General features: G+C 49.0%; 1 protein-coding gene and 1 long non-coding RNA gene across 2 annotated transcripts in view; one reads left to right on the top strand and one right to left on the bottom strand.

Annotated features, from left to right (window-relative positions):
• The window catches only part of LOC138768898 (uncharacterized), a 42,865-nt gene that overhangs the window by 16,200 nt on the left and 6,721 nt on the right, over window positions 1–19,944 (top strand). The gene's annotated exons all lie outside the window — the stretch shown is intronic.
• On the bottom strand, window positions 12,530–17,206 carry HP1BP3 (heterochromatin protein 1 binding protein 3). The gene is made up of 12 exons (XM_069946905.1): window positions 17,101–17,206; window positions 16,215–16,316; window positions 15,986–16,142; window positions 15,745–15,907; window positions 15,233–15,376; window positions 15,070–15,150; window positions 14,827–14,981; window positions 14,628–14,718; window positions 14,300–14,459; window positions 14,093–14,204; window positions 13,866–14,000; window positions 12,530–13,760 (listed from the first exon to the last, which is right to left on the bottom strand). Exons 2-12 carry the CDS (start codon window positions 16,297–16,299, stop codon window positions 13,463–13,465), a joined length of 1,581 nt encoding a protein of 526 aa, XP_069803006.1. The 5' UTR covers window positions 16,300–16,316; window positions 17,101–17,206; the 3' UTR covers window positions 12,530–13,462.

The raw sequence follows: 19,944 nt of genomic DNA, 5'->3' as shown, positions 1-19,944 counted from the left end.
GAAGCTGCCTCACAACATCCACAGTAATAAGTGGTAGACCCCCTACTCCATCTATACAGTACATGTATACAGGACCCCCTACTCCATCTATACAGTACATGTATATACAGGACCCCCTACTCCATCTATACAGTACATGTATATACAGGACCCCCTACTCCATCTATACAGTACATGTATACAGGACCCCCTACTCCATCTATACAGTACATGTATACAGGACCCCCTACTCCATCTATACAGTACATGTATACAGGACCCCCAACTCCATCTATACAGTACATGTATATACAGGACCCCCTACTCCATCTATACAGTACATGTATACAGGACCCCCTACTCCATCTATACAGTACATGTATACAGGGCCCCCTACTCCATCTATACAGTACATGTATACAGGACCCCCTACTCCATCTATACAGTACAGGTATATACAGGGCCCCCTACTCCATCTATACAGTACAGGTATACAGGACCCCCTACTCCATCTATACAGTACATTTATACAGGACCCCCTAATCCATCTATACAGTACATGTATACAGGACCCCCTACTCCATCTATACAGTACATGTATACAGGACCCCCTACTCCATCTATACAGTTCATGTATATACAGGACCCCCTACTCCATCTATACAGTACATGTATACAGGACCCCCTACTCCATCTATACAGTACATGTATATACAGGGCCCCCTACTCCATCTATACAGTACATGTATACAGGACCCCCTACTCCATCTATACAGTACATGTATATACAGGGCCCCCTACTCCATCTATACAGTACATGTATATACAGGGCCCCCTACTCCATCTATACAGTACATGTATATACAGGGCACTACAGGTATACCAAACTGTGACTGGATAACACTGCCACACCAGACCTGACCAATACCGCCATACTGTGCTGGATAACACTGTCATACCAGACCTGACCAATACCGCCATACTGTGACTGGATAACACTGCCATACCAGACCTGACCAATACAGCCATACTGTGACTGGATAACACCGCTATACCAGACCTGACCAATACCACCATACTGTGACTGGATAACACTGTCATAACACACCTGAGAAATACCACCATACTATGACTGGAAAAAACTGCTATACCAGACCTGACCAATACCGCCATACTGTAACTGGATAACACTGTCATACCACACCTGACCAATACCGCCATACTGTGACTGGATAACACTGCCATACCAGACCTGACCAATACCGCCATACTGTGACTGGATAACACTGCCATACCAGACCTGACCAATACCACCATACTGTGACTGGATAACACTGCCATACCAGACCTGACCAATACCGCCATACTGTGACTGGATAACACTGCCATACCAGACCTGACCAATACCGCCATACTGTGACTGGATAACACTGCCATACCAGACCTGACCAATACCGCCATGCTGTGATTGGATAACACCACTATACCAGACCTGACCAATACCACCACACTGTGACTGGAGAACACCACCACACCAGACCTGATCAATACCGCCATACTGTGACTGGATAACACTGCCATACCAGACATGACCAATACCGACACACTGTGACTGAATAACACTGCCATACCAGACCTGACCAATACCGCCATACTGTGACTGGATAACACCGCTATACAAGACCAGACCAAAGATTTTCTGGCAAGTCTGAAGGGGAGGGTACTGCCCCTCTGCAAGGTGCTACCCTACGCACCAGACCATGGGTGCCTAATGGTAACTATTACCCTGCAGGTATACAGGACACTACAGGTTTACAGGACCCCAAAACTATACACTACAGGTGCACGGGACCTCCACCAACTATATACTACAGGTATACAGGACCCCAAACTTTACACTACAGGTAAACAGGACCCCAAAACTATACACTACAGGTATACAGGACCTCCACCAACTATATACTTCAGGTATACAGGACCTCCACCAACTATATACTACAGGTATACAGGACCCCAAACGATACACAGGTATACAGGACCCCAAAACTATACACTACAGGTATACAGGAACTCCACCAACTATATACTACAGGTATATAGGACCCCAAACTATACACTACAGGTATACAGGACCTCAAAACTATACACTACAGGTATACAGGACCTACACCAACTCTATACTACAGGTATACAGCACCTTCACCAACTCTTTACTACAGGTATACAGGACCCCAAAGCTATATACTACAGGTATACAGGAACTCCACCAACTATATACTACAGGTATACAGGACCCTAAACTATACACTACAGGTATACAGGACCCCAATGCTATATATTACAGGTATACAGGAACTCCACCAACTATATACTACAGGTATATAGGACCCCAAACTATACACTACAGGTATACAGGACCTCCACCAACTCTATACTACAGTTATACAGGACCCTCAAACTATGCACTACAGGTATACAGGACCCCCGAACTATATACTACAGGTATACAAGACCTCCACTGAATATACACTACAGGTATCCAGGACCCTGAAACTATAAACTACAGGTATACAAGACCTCCACCAACTATACATTACAGGTATACAGGACCAACTATATACTACAGGTATACAGGACCCCCGAACTATCCAGTACAGGTATACAGGACCTTCACCAACTGTACACTGCAGGTATACAGGACCTCCCTCAACTATACACTACAGGTATACAGCCCCCCCCCAACTACATACTACAGGTATACAGAACCCCCCCAACTATACACTATAGGTTTACAGCCCCCCCAACTATGCACTACAGGTATGCGAGACCCCTAAAAACTATACATTGTGGGTATACAGAACCCCTCCAACTATGCACTACAGGTATACACTAATTCCACTGATTAACTCAAATGAAACAATACCTTTAGCTTGGCCTCCTGGGCACCTTAGAACAAATCTAATTAACACACTGACACTTTATACCCGGGCAGCGCCGGGTACATTTTCTAGTACATCATATACAGGGGGCCAGCAGGGGGCGCACTCCATAATAATACATTATATACAGGGGGCCCACTCCATAATAATATACAGAGGACCATAATAATACATCCTATACATGGGGCCAGCAGGGGGCGCACTCCATAATAATACATCATATACAGGGGGCCCACTCCATAATAATATACAGAGGACCATAATAATACATCATATACAGGGGGCCAGCAGGGGGCGCACTCCATAATAATATACAGAGGACCATAATAATACATCATATACAGGGGGCCAGCAGGGGGCGCACTCTATAATAATACATCATATACAGGGGGCGCACTCCATAATAATACATCATATACAGGGGGCCAGCAGGGGGCGCACTCCATAATAATACATCATATACAGGGGGCCAGCAGGGGGCGCATTCCATAATAATATACAGAGGACCATAATAATACATCATATACAGGGGGCACACTCCATAATAATACATTATATACAGGGGGCCAGCAGGGGGCGCACTCTATAATAATACAATACAGGTGGCCAGCAGGGGGCACACACCATAATAATACATCATATACAGGGGGCCAGCAGGGGGCGCACTCCATAATAATACATCATATACAGGGGGCTTACTCCATAATAATATACAGAGGACCATAATAATACATCATATACAGGGGGCCAGCAGGGGGCGCACTCCATAATAATACATTATATACAGGGGGCCCACTCCATAATAATATACAGAGGACCCTAATAATACATCATATACAGTGGGCCAGCAGGGGGCGCACTCCATAATAATACATCATATACAGGGGGCTTACTCCATAATAATATACAGAGGACCATAATAATACATCATATACAGGGGGCCAGCAGGGGGCACACTCCATAATAATATATCATATATAGGGGGCCAGCAGGGGGCGCACTCCATAATAATACATTATATACAGGGGGCCAGCAGGGGGCGCACTCCATAATAATACATTATATACAGGCGGCCAGCAGGGGGCGCACTCCATAATAATACATCAAATACAGGGGCCCACTCCATAATAATATACAGAGGACCATAATAATACATCATATACAGGGGGCCAGCAGGGGGCGCACTCCATAATAATACATTATATACAGGCGGCCAGCAGGGGGCGCACTCCATAATAATACATTATATACAGGCGGCCAGCAGGGGGCGCACTCCATAATAATACATCAAATACAGGGGGCGCACTCCATAATAATACATCATATACAGGCGGCCAGCAGGGGGCGCACTCCATAATAATATACAGAGGACCATAATAATACATCATATACAGGGGGCCAGCAGGGGGCGCACTCCATAATAATACATTATATACAGGCGGCCAGCAGGGGGCGCACTCCATAATAATACATTATATATAGGCGGCCAGCAGGGGGCGCACTCCATAATAATATATCATATACAGGGGGCCAGCAGGGGGCGCACACCATAATAATACATCATATACAGGGGGTCAGCAGGAGGCGCACTCCATAATAATACATCATATACAGGGGGCCAGCAGGGGGCGCACTCCATAATAATACATCATATACAGGGGCCCACTCCATAATAATATACAGAGGACCATAATAATACATCATATACAGGGGGCCAGCAGGGGGCGCCCTCCATAATAATACATTATATACAGGGGGCCAGCAGGGGGCGCACTCCATAATAATACATCATATACAGGCGGCCAGCAGGGGGCGCACTCCATAATAATACATTATATACAGGGGGCCAGCATGGGGCGCACTCCATAATAATACATCATATACAGGCGGCCAGCAGGGGGCGCACTCCATAATAATACATCATATACAGGGGGCGCACTCCATAATAATATACAGAGGACCATAATAATACATTATATACAGGCGGCCAGCAGGGGGCGCACTCCATAATAATATACAGAGGACCATAATAATACATCATATACAGGGGGCCAGCAGGGGGCGCCCTTCATAATAATACATTATATACAGGGGGCCAGCAGGGGGCGCACTCCATAATAATACATCATATACAGGGGGCCAGCAGGGGGCGCTACCATAATAATACATCATATACAGGGGGCCAGCAGGGGGCGCACTCCATAATAATACATCATATACAGGGGGCCAGCAGGGGGCGCACTCCATAATAATAACACAAGAATCCTCTAATTTGGCTAATTCTCCATACACTCCATCACCCACATTAGGTGCCTGATCCATGACTCCTACATGTAGAAAAGGAAATCCCACAGCATCTGTAATGAAGCCACGTGAGGTTTATTCACACATCAGGGTACATAGACGCAACGTTTTGAAGGGTAAAGTCTGCAATACTGTGCACAGCCATTACTAAATGTGAACAATTAGGAGATCGCAGCGCTCGCTCCCCCTACTGGTGACTGTAGACAATTGCAGTATTAAGTTTGTGGCGGAATAAATGATGGCTCTACAGCTGCCATAAATATATATTCTCTGCTTCATTCTCCCTGAAGACATGATGGAGTATATACAGGGTTATGCTTGTAGAGCCTTGCAGGCTTCCGTACCATTTCTATCTTTTTTGTCAGAGATGTTTGTGGAGAATACAGGCAGCGTTCTGCTTTCTGCTCTATTCCACCCGTGTTGTGACATATTACATACAGTGGTACCTTGGTTTAAGAGTAACTTGGATTAAGAGCGCTTTTCAAGAAGAGCTCACAATTTTTCAAAATTGTAACTTGGTGGGTGGGGAAGTGGAGGGGCATGGTCTGCATAGCGGGGTCTACAGCCCTGTACTCTGACCCAGGAAGTCTCCCTCACCTTCCAAATCATAACAGATCCACTTCAGGCTGGGGCTTGCATTAGGGGACACGACTGTGGAGGTACTTTCTCCATAGCGGTAACCCCTCTCTGCCCAAACAGAGTGCTGCATTTATGTGCCCACATATGTATGCCCTGCTCATTCCTTCATACTCCCTGCAGTCTCTGTAAGCCCTTGTGTTTCCCATCCTCTCCATTTCTGCTATAATGTGCCTGCACTCACACTCAGCTATACACACTGCTGCTATAATGTGCCTGCACTCACACTCAGCTATACACACTGCTGCTATAATGTGCCTGCACTCACACTCAGCTATACACACTGCTGTTATAATGTGCCTGCACTTACACTCAGCTATACACACTGCTGCTATATTATGCCTGCACTTACACTCAGCTATACACACTGCTGCTATAATGTGCCTACCCTCACACTCAGCTATACACACTGCTGCTATAATGTGCCTGCACTTGCACTCAACTATACACACTGCTGCTACACTCACCGGCCACTTTATTAGGTACACCTGTTTAACTGCACGTTACCACTTAATTTCTAATCAGCCAATCACATGGCGGCAACTCAGTGCATTTCGGCAAGTAGACATGGTCAAGACAATCTCCTGCAGTTCAAACCGAGCATCAGTATGGGGAAGAAAGGTGATTTGAGGACCTTTGAACGTGGCATGGTTGTTGGTGCCAGAAGGGCTGGTCTGAGTATTTCAGAAACTGCTGATCTACTGGGATTTTCACGCACAACCATCTCTAGGGTTTACAGAGAATGGTCCGAAAAAGAAAAAACATCCAGTGAGCGGCAGTTCTGTGGGCGGAAATGCCTTGTTGATGCCAGAGGTCAGAGGAGAATGGGCAGACTGGTTCCAGCTGATAGAAAGGCAACAGTGACTCAAATAGCCAACCGTTACAACCAAGGTAGGCAGAAGAGCATCTCTGAACGCACAGTACGTCCAACTTTGAGGCAGATGGGCTACAGCAGCAGAAGACCACACCGGGTGCCACTCCGCTCAGCTAAGAACAGGAAACTGAGGCTACAATTTGCACAAGCTCATCGAAATTGGACAGTAGAAGATTGGAAAAACGTTGCCTGGTCTGATGAGTCTCGATTTCTGCTGCGACATTCGGATGGTAGGGTCAGAATTTGGCGCCAACAACATGAAAGCATGGATCCATCCTGCCTTGTATCAACGGTTCAGGCTGGTGGTGGTGTCATGGTGTGGAGAATATTTTCTTGGCACTCTTTGGGCCCCTTGGTACCAATTGAGCATCGTTGCAACGCCACAGCCTACCTGAGTATTGTTGCTGACCATGTCCATCCCTTTATGACCACAATGGACCCAACATCTGATGGCGACTTTCAGCAGGATAATGCGCCATGTCATAAAGCTAGAATCATCTCAGACTGGTTTCTTGAACATGACAATGAGGTCACTGTACTCCAATGGCCTCCACAGTCACCAGATCTCAATCCAATAGAGCATCTTTGGGATGTGGTGGAACGGGAGATTCGCATCATGGATGTTCAGCCGACAAATCTGCGGCAACTGTGTGATGCCATCATGTCAATATGGACCAAAATCTCTGAGGAAGCTTCCAGCACCTTGTTGTATCTATGCCACCAAGAACTGAGGCAGTTCTGAAGGCAAAAGGGGTCCAACCCGTTACTAGCATGGTGTACCTAATAAAGTGGCCGGTGAGTGTATATTATGCCTGCACTTACACTCAGCTATACACACTGCTGCTATAATGTGCCAGCACTTACACTCAGCCATTCACACTGTTGTATATAGAAGTTTCTGGCTCTGTCCTCCTGCACAGCTGTGATTCTCACTTTCTGATTGGTCCATGCTGAACACACCCCTTTCCCTTTTCTGTCATATGACTACACAGCCCTCTGACAGCAGCCCTGCTTCTCTATTCTTGCCTGTTGTACTACGCTACTGCATTATATGGATCTGCAGCTCCATCCTGTATCTACAAGCTGCTGCTGCTGTGTTATCAGGGTTATGCAGTTACTATACATTAGGCCCCGTTCACACAGAGCAAGAGGGGCGGAATGCTGTTAGCCTCTGTGTCATAATGACACTCTATGGGAGGCGCACGTGTCGTATCGCTCAGCGTCTCTCAGCACTGAAGAATGAACATGTCACTCCCATAGTGTGTCATTATGACTCAGAGGCTAACAGCATTCTGCCCCTCTTGCTCTGTGTGAACGGGGCCTTATACTCCACATGCTGATTGCTGTACTCTACAGTCAGTAGCTATATTGTAATATGATATATTCTGCTGTTTCTCATTGTTTGTTTATCAGTTCTACATGCTTTGGATTAAGAGTGATTTGGATTACAAGCTCAGTCCCGGAACAAATTATGCTCGTAATCCAAGGCACCAAGGTATTTTCTGAGGAAAACTGAGTAAATATGTAATAAAGCTGTGATATCATAACAAAAAAACGAGAAAAAAGTAACATTCGGATGCAGAACAGGCCAGGCTCTACATCATGAATATACGGGCCGTGCTGTCCGTCATGAACATACGGGCCGTGCTGTCCGTCATGAATATACGGGCCGTGCTGTCCGTCATGAACATACGGGCCGTGCTGTCCGTCATGTACATACGGGCCGTGCTGTCCGTCATGAACATACGGGCCGTGCTGTCCGTCATGAACGTACGGGCCGTGCTGTCCGTCATGAACGTACGGGCCGTGCTGTCCGTCATGAACGTACGGGCCGTGCTGTCCGTCATGAACGTACGGGCCGTGCTGTCCGTCATGAACATACGGGCCGTGCTGTCCGTCATGAACATACGGGCCGTGCTGTCCGATGAACATACGGGCCGTGCTGTCCGTCATGAATGCACAGGCCGGGCTCTCCATCATGGAAACTTCTCATGGTCTTCACTTTCTGCTCGCAGGATCGCGGGCACACCCTGCAGCAGACACACATTTCCTAGAACTGCCCCATATGTGACATGATAGGCACAGTTTGTACTATGCTGCGGCATATCACTTATGACCTGGCGGTTTATTGTCCATACAGGGTCCGTTCTGTGAATGGTTCATCTGTCCGTGTTCCTTCTTCATGGTGTCTTACTACACAGCTCCCATAGCACCATGCTCACAGCAGTTAGGAGCTTCTGTCCCCAGGAGATTACAATTAGGGGCCTATTCCACAGAGCGATAATCAGCCGATTATTGCTCCATGGAATAGAGAGAACGATCAGCTGATGATCGTGTCATCTGCTGATCGTTCATTTAGGTTTAAACCTATAATCATCGATCTCCACCAGCGCATCACTACGTGGAATAGCGGGTGCGGTGGGCGACCGACGAATTCACAAACATCATACATTACCTGCCCAGGCGCAGATCTTCTCCCTCCCCCGGTCCCGCGCCGCAGCAGCTTCGGAGCCGCCAGTCTGAGCTGACAGGGCGCTCAGCCAATCATTGGCCAGGACCGTCGCGGCCAGTGATTGGCTGAGTATTCTGTAAGTTCAGTCAGGCCGCTCCGAAGCTGATGCTGCCACGCGGGACCGGAAGAAGACCTGCGCCTGGGCAGGTAATGTATGAAACAAGCGCTGCCAGGACATTGGTAACGATGTCCCTGCAGCCCTTGCTAACGATTGTCGGGCGCTCGTTTACATCGTTGATCGGGCCCTGGTCGGCCCGTGGAATAGGACCACACCTCTGCCAGTGTCATAGGGATTCAAACCCGAGGCCACGTTCACACGTCCGTGTATTTTCAAGGAAGAATTTCAGTCTCAGCTATTTTTTTATCTGGAATCTGCAAATTAAAGGGGTTATCCAGCGCTACAAAAACATGGCCACTTTCCCCCTACTGTTGTCTCTAGTTTGGGTGGGGTTTTGAAGCTCAGTTTCATTGAAGTAAATGGAGCTTAATTGCAAACTGCACCTGAACTGGAGACAACTGTAGGGGGAAAGTGGCCATGTTTTTGTAGCGCTGGATAACACCTTTAAATAAAATGATGTGACTAGTTGTCCCGACCAGTCAGGAGGAGCTTATATGGTGATGTCACAGAATTTTGCAGTGCTTAGGTGTTTTCCACAAACTACTACAACAAAGGCGGACCACATTACAACCACTCCTTTTTTTTTTTTTTTTTTTTACGGCACAGATTGTAGATCCTCTGCTCTCCTTTTCAGAATAGCCAACAGATCCTCGGTTTATCGGGAATTTCTGAGTAGACTTGAAAATTTATCGGTATCCAACGCACATCGTCTTGTATAACCAGGGGAAGTGAGGCAGATAACGATGAAGGCAAACTGACAGCACAGATGTACTGCACATATAGGATATACTGGATATTTACATATATCTGTCCTGTCACTTTCCAGATCACACAGCAGTTCATACATACTTACCTAGGGTGCTGCTGCCGTGATCCGGCTTCCTGTTCTCCAGCTCTCTCGTGCAGCCGCTGTATCTTTAGACTGCCGCCTCTTCCAGAAAGATTGACAGACAGGGGAAGGGCCTGAAGGCAGCAGCTGGATGAGAGAGATGGAGAATAGGATCACAGTCGCAGCACCTTAGGTAAGTATATACAGTGGTACCTCGGTTCTCAAACTGCTTGGAACTCAAACAGTATTTTCAAGGAAAGTTTGCTTTGGTTCTCAAACTCTTTTCGGGTCCCCAGTCTTGAAGTACTCAGTATCTAAATGTTTTTGCGAGCGTGGATGGTGGGTTGTACCTGGTGAGTTTAGCACTGGTGATGCTTCACATACAGTACAGTACTGTATAAGACTGCTGGAGTGCATATACAGTGCAGTAGTAGTACAGTCAGTGCACCCCCCCCCCCCCCATCCTGTACAGTACTGTATAAGACTGCTGGAGTGCATATACAGTACAGTAGTAGTACAGTCAGTGCACCACCATCTCCCATCCTGTATAAGACTGCTGGAGTGCATATACAGTACAGTAGTAGTACAGTCAGTGCACCACCATCTCCCATCCTGTACAGTGCTGTATAAGACTGCTGGAGTGCATATACAGTACAGTAGTAGTACAGTCAGTGCACCACCACCTCCCATCCTGTACAGTGCTGTATAAGACTGCTGGAGTGCATATACAGTACAGTAGTAGTACAGTCAGTGCACCACCAACCCCCATTCTGTATAGTACTGTATAAGACTGCTGGAGTGCATATACAGTACAGTAGTAGTACAGTCAGTGCACCACCCTTTCCCATCTGTTACAATGTTGGAACTGGGGGGGGGGGGGGTCTCTATACAGTAAAGGATGAGTGAGGTGATAGTGACTACTGTACTATAATTGCTGGTTTTGTTGAATGTTTCTTGTGTACAATCTCCTGTACAGTATATAGTGCTGCTCTGTAATGTCCTGTACAGTATATAGTGCTTTGTTCACATGCAGTGTTTATTTGTATAGCGCACACAGATTCCGCAGTGCTTCACCTATCTGTATGTTTTGGGTGTGGGAGGAAACTAGGGTACCCGGAGGAAACTCACACGAACACTGAGAGAACATACAATGCTATGTGTGAACACAGCCTGAGTTTTCACCCTATAAAGCCGATCACACACCAGAAACTAGTGTATTTTTTATCTACATTACAAAAGAAGAAAACCGCTTTGTGTGCTTGGCCCTCGGCTTATACACTGGCTGCCCCACCCCAGGGCCTGGAAAAGTTGGATCTAGTCCTGAAAAACTTTTCCCAGGACTAGATCCAGATTCAAAGCATCAGGGAGGAACGGCACGGAGATCAAAGGCAGCCGGTGTATAAGCCGAGGGCCAAGCACACAAAGCGATTGGCTTTGTTTTCAATGTAAATTTGCTCATCTCTAGTAGCAACAACACATCATCAGGGAAGCTTGGGCTGCCTACAGGAAATGACATTTTCGGTAATTTTGGTTATTAATCAGCTCTTCAGAAACCTTTGATCAAGTGTTGTGATAAAACTGATGGGGTTATCAGAGGATAACTAACGTCACTAACCCGATCACTATGCTATGATTTCTATGATTTATCAAAACTTTCAGGTTAGAAACTTTTGCTGACAATAAGGGTCCTATTCCACGGGCCGAGGAGGGCCCGATCAACGATGTAAACGAGCGGCGATCTGCTAGATCTTCAGAATAGCCGGTCAGCTGACCGGCCACACTCGGCCCTTCACAGGCCGCGGCGGTCCCGGCCTGTGATTGGCTGAGCGCTCCGTCAGCTGACCGGCCATTCTGAAGATAGATATGTTCTTTCAACATGTCAATTCTAACTCATCCGGATTTTTTTTTACTCAAATACGGATGACAAACAGGTTACAATCCGTGAAAAATAACAGATCCCATTAATTTCTATGAGGATGTTAAAAAAAAAAAAAAATCTAGTTCCGCACTAGGATGTGTCCTTTTTTTCAGCATTGGTTTGCATCCTTGTAATCTACTAATCGTATGAATAGCCCAATAGACAACAATGTGCACTAACACGAGTACGGAAGATCTGTGATCTGGACGTGTGAATAAGGCCTAAGGATAAACACATACACTGCTGAAGAAATCTACTGCGGATCTCACCACAGGGCCAGGCTGATCACCCCCTATGAATGACACACTGAATATTACTCTCCTGCTTCCTGTGAATAGAGACTTCATGTATTGTGCTCCAGCTCTGTGTGAATACAGCAGAGGGAACCCTGCGCGCCGGGCAAAAGAACAACACCAAGTCTTCCTAGCAGAATCTAGTCTTTTATTGTAGCAAACAGCAGAATACCCATTGGTTCACTTTGTCTATCCTCACCCAAATCTTTACAAAATGGCAAAACATTAAAATAAAAGACACAATTGGTTTAAGAAAAAAAACAAACTTGGATTTCTGTACAACATGCTACGTCTATTCACTCGGGTGTAGACCTACAGATGCCAATAGCTGAGGGTGCCAGGACGATGCACCAGGCATGTCTGATGGAAGCCTTGTCACGGGCAATGTATTGCACGAGGTGACAGCACGCTCTGCTCCTTGGTTACAACATGCCGGAAGGAAGACGGGTCAGAGGCGAGCCTCTCATCCCCGGCCCATCGGCCTTAGCTAGTGGCTCATCTGATGATGGAAGGGCTCAGATTTATCTGTATCCTACACAGCACTAAGTCAGCACCATCAAGATGATGTATCTGCATCTGGAGAGCAACTAACGGATTCTTATCACGCTCCCAGCCACATCATCCTTCTCTACCGAATAAAACAAAAACGGGGGGTTTCCTGCAGCGAAAGGGACTCAACGTTCATTTAAATAATGAAACAAATGGTTAAACATTGACATTGATTTCAATTCTTTTAGCATTTACACAACCAAGAAACCGTCTGGGGAGGGGGAGGAAATTAAATCTGGAAACTGAAATGGACCATTTGCTGGTTTCGGTCAGAAGACAACAAGGAGGAGGAAGGAGGAGAAGGGGTGGGGGGTGCACAGCGGCTACTGCTATACCAAAAAACAGATGTGTGAATGCTGCACCATCTCTGAAATCAAACAGGAAGAAGTGGGGGAAAAGGAGAAACTGAACAAACAACTTAAGAAAAAGTCACTTTTCCTGGAAATAAACCACTGGAACGGTTTCTTTCTCCTGGCTGTTATCTTGAGGTGCCCCATCTCTGTGCTCCGGCTCACTTCCTGGACCGCAGCGATTTCCTCGGGCTGGACTTGCCTTTCGCTGCAGGCTTTACGGCTTTCTTTGCGGGTGCTGGCTTCTTTGAGGCCCGGCTGGCTGGTTTTTTGGCAGGGGGAGGTGGGGGAGCAGCTTTTCCCTTCTTAGCTTTAGGAGGAGGTGGTGGGGGTGGTGGAGGAGCCTTTTTGGGGGCACTCTTTGCTTTTCCTCGGGGGGCTGGGGCACTCTTCTTGGGTTTAGGTGGAGGAGCCCTGGCCCTGGACCTGGATTTAGAAGGAGCTGCCTTCTTCTGCATCCTGTGGTAAAGAAGAATTATCATTCCATATACAACCCAGACTAACGTGAAGAGCAGGTTATGGAGTCTCGCTCTGTACTCCGTTTCTCCTGTGCCGTTCACTTACCTCCTTTTTGGAGGTGGTTCTTCATCCTCAGATTCTTCTTCTTCAGACTCCTCTTCCTCCTCCTCATCTTCTGATTCGTTGTCAGACTCTTCCTCCTCCTCCTCAGCTGCCTTGTCTGGGAACAGCACATAAGGACTGCAGGAAAGAGATGGGATGTCATACATGTCACCATACAAACAGTTACAGTACCGAAAACTAGAGATAACGTAAGTGAGAGCGCCCCCTACCTGGGGTAATATGGGAAGCTGAGCTGGTATGTGCCGCTGAAACCTTTCCCAGAGATCTGCTCCATCCAGCCGTTCTTCTCGCACTTCTGCAGGGTTCTCTTTAGCAGGTGAACTGAGGGAGGAAAGATGTACAGAACAGGAGTAAAGGAACTCTTGGAAATGTCCTGAAGGTGGCGCTGCTAGATGGCGGGGTGTAACCAGACTCACCCTGGAAGCTGGAGTTCACCCCAGGATGGTTCTCCAACACGTACTTCTTGATAGCAGTGGTGGAGCAGGTCTTGGGTTCGTTCATTGCTGTGATGGCAGACAGGATAGCATCCTCAAACGCTCCGCCGCTCAGAAGGGGTTTATCTCCTGCCCGCTTCAGCTGTAAACAGACCATAGCCACGTGTCACTAAACACCCAGACAAGCCACGTGAGCCTAACCTAATCTCAAGGAAGGATACATCACACTATAGATGCACCGAATAGCTGCTGTTTCCAGGACGGCGGCACAGTGTATATGACACAGGAGGTATATACACAGCCAACTGACCTGGAATGTGCCGGACGCTCCTTTTCCTGTGATCTGCTCTAGTTGGCCCTTCTCCACGGCTCTCTGCAGGGCGTTCTTCAGCATCTGGGGCCTACAAAACCCAAGAACCAAGTAACCAGAATGCAACACTCTGCACATTTAAAATCCACCAGTTAAGTATAACTTTACAGTCTGCAACGTCAATGGAGGCAAAACTCACCTGACGTCCACCTTCAGCTTGGGGTAATACTGCGACACGTATTTCTTGATGAGGCTGTAAGAAGCTTCCTTGGGCTCGCACAGTCTGGTGAACGCCAGCGGCAAGATGTCTTCCAGTTTGACATTGGCTTGATCTCCCGCTGCGGAGCTGCTCTTCTGTCGAGATAAGAGAGGCAGTGAGTTGGGATCTGAGTGAGGCCGCCCCTCTAACCCTTACAGGCAGGACCAGACACACTGTCAGCACCTTCTTGTCTCTTGACTTGGATGCAGATTTTGAAGAGTTGGACACAACCACGAAGCTGCCAGAGGCTCCTTTCCCCTTGACCTGTGTGAAGAGTGTGAATAGATGAGTCTGGAGACTAAACAAGTCATGGTATATATTCCTGATCTCTGCAGTGTGGCCTCACCTGGCGGATGTTTCCTCTCTGTAGCGCTCGCTTTAAGGACTGCTTCAGCAGGTATCCCCTCTTCTCCAGCTCTAGAGACGGGTACTTGCTGATGATGTATTTTCGGATTGCCACAACAGATGCCCCAGTCTTCTGGAAACACGCCTGTGAGGTAAACAGAAGGTAACATGGCTGCCCGGAGGAAACCTTACATAGGCGCAACTATATACTGGCATGCTGGGACTTGTAGTTGTGGGACAAGTGAAGAGCTAAAGGTTGTGGAGGTAAAGACTGCATGTAGGACCTATAGAAGGTTCCTGTACACAATGGGCGCACCTACAATGGTGGAAAACAACTTTTGACTATGTATAGGAGGGATGGGGAACCTACCAGCTGTTGGGAAACTACAATTCATGATGGGAATTGCAGTTTTGCAACAGCTGGAGGGCTGAAGGTTCCCCATGCCTGGTGTATAGCATGCATATCATCTATTTTTATGTCGTCTAGAGGTGGGCACGGGGGGTAGCGGTTACCTTAATGGCTTCAGTCAGGATTTCATCCATCTTTGGGCGAGAGGAGGAAGCCATGTGGGTCTGTTTCTGTGCCCGGGCTAGCTGGCTGGCAGACAGGGTGGCCCATGCTGGAATGGTTTTCTTCACCTTCTTCTCCTTTTCTTTAGACTGTTCCTTGTCACCACTGAAAACACAAGGAGCGGGTGTAAGCCCTGTGGCATGGTGCCTGGCATCAGCCGCCCTCTGCAGCAGCTGCACTTACTCCTTCTTAGCCTCCTCGTTCACGGCCCCGTCAGCCTTCTTCTCTTCGTTGGCGTCAGCCTCCTTCGGCTGCTCCGTCTCGCTGGAGGTTGCGGGGGGCGTTTCGGTTTCTTGCTCTTCCCCAGTGGACGCGGACTCCTCGGAGCTGGCATCGGCCTCTGTAAGAGAAGGGAGATGAGCGGCTGCCGGCACCGGACCCCCACTCGGCGCTGTCACCCCGGAGGCATTACCTGCTTTCTTGTCCTCGCTTTCCGCAGGGCGGTTCTTCGGGGCCGCTTCCTGGCTGGATGAATTGACAGAGCGTCGGATCGGCATGGTGCAGTCTGGTGAACCTTCAGGGACCAGAGAAGAACAAAGATATGAGAGGGACGCTGCCAGGCGTGGAGAGGGTGACCAGCCTGATGGCTGCAGTGACACCGCTCAGCCTGCAGGGGGTGCTCTGTCCTCTGAGCTCAGGCAGCCCTCCTCGGCCGGCGCTCGGTATCTGGGGGGGCCGCCGCTCAGCCTGCAGGGGGTGCTCTGTCCTCTGAGCTCAGTCCCAGTCAGCCCTCCTCGGCCGCCGCTCAGGGTGGGGGGCACTGCCCGGGTGCACGGGGGGATGGGAGACATCACGGCGCAGATCTCATTCACTCACTTTACCCGCAGCCAATCACAGCGCGAGTGCTGACATTCCAGCCAATCAGCGATCAGCTAAAAGCGGGAGAAGAAAACACAAAACAAAGAGGCAACGCTCGGTGGGCGGAGCCTAGCTCAGCCAATCACAAGCCACAGCATCTTTTAAACGGAGCGGAATGACGGGCGGGATTTGCGCCTGCGCGGGGGGAGACGTGGGGGGCAGTGAGGACAGGGTCAAAAATTACGTCTGGGCAACCGAGAAAAATCATGCGCTGCAGCCTGCAAGCCGCCCCGGGAGCGAACGCGGGGTCCGCCGCTGCAAATCTCCCTCAAACGCTGTTTTCTCGGTGCAGAACATGGCGCCTGCCCCCCTCCCCCTTTAAACACAATGGCGGCTGCTCCGTGTTCCCTCCGCTTATCACCGAGACACGGGCGACGCTCACCGCACACCTCACCCGCAGCGGCCGCCCAGCACCCGCCACCCCCGGCCGCAGCGCTTACCTCGGGCTCCGGAGCTGATTGAACGCCCTGCAACTCGCGCTTTCCCGACCTCAGGACACGCCCCCTCAACGTGAGCGCGCCCGTGTCTACGTCCGCGACGTTATCTCCATGGCAACCGGAGCGGAATCCGAGCTGCCGTATGATGATGCGTCTGCTGCAAGACGGCGACTGATACGTACACCTCATGTTATATTACTAAGGGCCGATGTATATACACCGCAGACCTGATATATAACCCCCCCCCCCCCCCCCCCCCCCCCCCCCCCCCCAAAAAAAAAAAAAAAAAAAGTTATACCCCTCAGTACCACACACAGCAATATTATACTTCTCAGTGCCCTCCATATACCCCCCCCCCACACCATTATACTCCTCAGTGCCCTCCATATACCCCCCCCACACCATTATACTCCTCAGTGCCCTCCATATACCCCCCCACACCATTATACTCCTCAGTGCCCCCATATACCCCCCACACCAATATTATACTCCTCAGTGCCCTCCATATACCCCCCCCCCCCACACCATTATACTCCTCAGTGCCCTCCATATACCCCCCCCCCCACACCATTATACTCCTCAGTGCCCTCCATATACCCCCCACACCATTATACTCCTCAGTGCCCTCCATACCCCCCCCACACCATTATACTCCTCAGTGCCCTCCATATACCCCCCACACCAATATTATACTCCTCAGTGCCCTCCATATACCCCCCCCACACCATTATACTCCTCAGTGCCCTCCATATACCCCCCCCCACACCATTATACTCCTCAGTGCCCTCCATATACCCCCCCCCCCCCACACCATTATACTCCTCAGTGCCCTCCATATACCCCCCACACCATTATACTCCTCAGTGCCCTCCATACCCCCCCCACACCATTATACTCCTCAGTGCCCTCCATATACCCCCCACACCATTATACTCCTCAGTGCCCTCCATATACCCCCCCCCCCCCACACCATTATACTCCTCAGTGCCCTCCATATACCCCCCACACCATTATACTCCTCAGTGCCCTCCATACCCCCCCCCCACACCATTATACTCCTCAGTGCCCTCCATATACCCCCCACACCATTATACTCCTCAGTGCCCTCCATACCCCCCCCCACACCATTATACTCCTCAGTGCCCTCCATATACCCCCCCCCACACCATTATACTCCTCAGTGCCCTCCATATACCCCCCCCCCACACCATTATACTCCTCAGTGCCCTCCATATACCCCCCACACCATTATACTCCTCAGTGCCCTCCATATACCCCCCACACCATTATACTCCTCAGTACCCTCCATATACCCCCCCACACCATTATACTCCTCAGTGCCCTCCATATATCCCCCACACCATTATACTCCTCAGTGCCCTCCATATACCCCCCACACCATTATACTCCTCAGTACCCTCCATATACCCCCCCCCACACCAATATTATACTCCTCAGTGCCCTCCATATATCCCCCACACCATTATACTCCTCAGTGCCCTCCATATACCCCCACACACCATTATACTCCTCAGTGCCCTCCATATACCCCCACACACCATTATACTCCGCAGTGCCCTCCATATACCCCCCACACCATTATACTCCTCAGTGCCCTCCATATACCCCCCCCCACACCAATATTATACTCCTCAGTGCCCCCATATACCCCCCCACACCATTATACTCCTCAGTGCCCTCCATATACCCCCCACACCATTATACTCCTCAGTGCCCTCCATATACCCCCCCACACCAATATTATACTCCTCAGTGCCCTCCATATACCCCCCCACACCAATATTATACTCCTCAGTGCCCTCCATATACCCCCCCCCACACCAATATTATACTCCTCAGTGCCCCCATATACCCCCCCCCCCACACCATTATACTCCTCAGTGCCCTCCATATACCCCCCACACCATTATACTCCTCAGTGCCCCCCCCATATTATTCTCTCTGCCCTCCATATACCCCCCCCACACACACACACACCATTATACTCCTCTCTGCCCCCACACCAGAATTATACTCCTTAGTGCCCTCCATATACCCCCCCACACCAATATTATACTCCTCTCTGCCCCACCCCCCATACCCATATTATTCTCTCTGCCCTCCATATACACCCCCCCACACACCAATATTGTACTCCTCAGTGCCCTCCATATACCCCCCCACACCAATATTATACTCCTCAGTGCCCTCCATATACCCCCTACACCAAAATTATACTCCTTAATGCCCCCATATACCCCCCACCAATATTATACTCCTCTCTGCCCCCTTCATATACCCCCCACACCAATATTCTCCTCAATTTCCCCTCATATACCCCCACACTAATATACCATTTAGTGCTGATGTACATATACCAATTCTGACCTGATATGTAATACCCCTCCATATACCCCACCACTGCCACCAATTGAACCTCCCTGTCCTATATTATATGGCCAAGTGATCTACAGTGGGACAACTTAGACAATGTTGGGTTTTATGTCCTCCTTCCTCACATACTGTCCATCCACTGTCCACGTGATCAGTTTTACCATTAAAGTGACTGTACCACCAGGCCCAGGCTGAAGCACTGGAGGCGGCCGACTCACCCTTATGGGAAACCCCGCCCCTCTATGATAGGGTTCCATTGATTCTAATGGAGTCACGTCATGGAGGGGCGGGGGTTTCTTCCCACTAAGGGTGAGTCGCCCGCCTCCAATGCTTCAGCCTGGGCCTAGTGGTACAGTCACTTTAACAGCCAAAATAAAAGCAAAAAACACTAGACCTTAAGAGTAAGGGTATACTGTATGTCCACACTGTAGCCGATCACTTGCCCTGATCATC

The sequence above is a fragment of the Dendropsophus ebraccatus genome, chromosome 12 (assembly GCF_027789765.1).
Source record: "Dendropsophus ebraccatus isolate aDenEbr1 chromosome 12, aDenEbr1.pat, whole genome shotgun sequence".
Classification (NCBI taxonomy): Eukaryota; Metazoa; Chordata; class Amphibia; order Anura; family Hylidae; genus Dendropsophus; species Dendropsophus ebraccatus.
The sequence above is the reverse complement of the archived record's forward strand: the minus strand, read 5'-3'. Positions and strand labels throughout refer to the sequence as shown.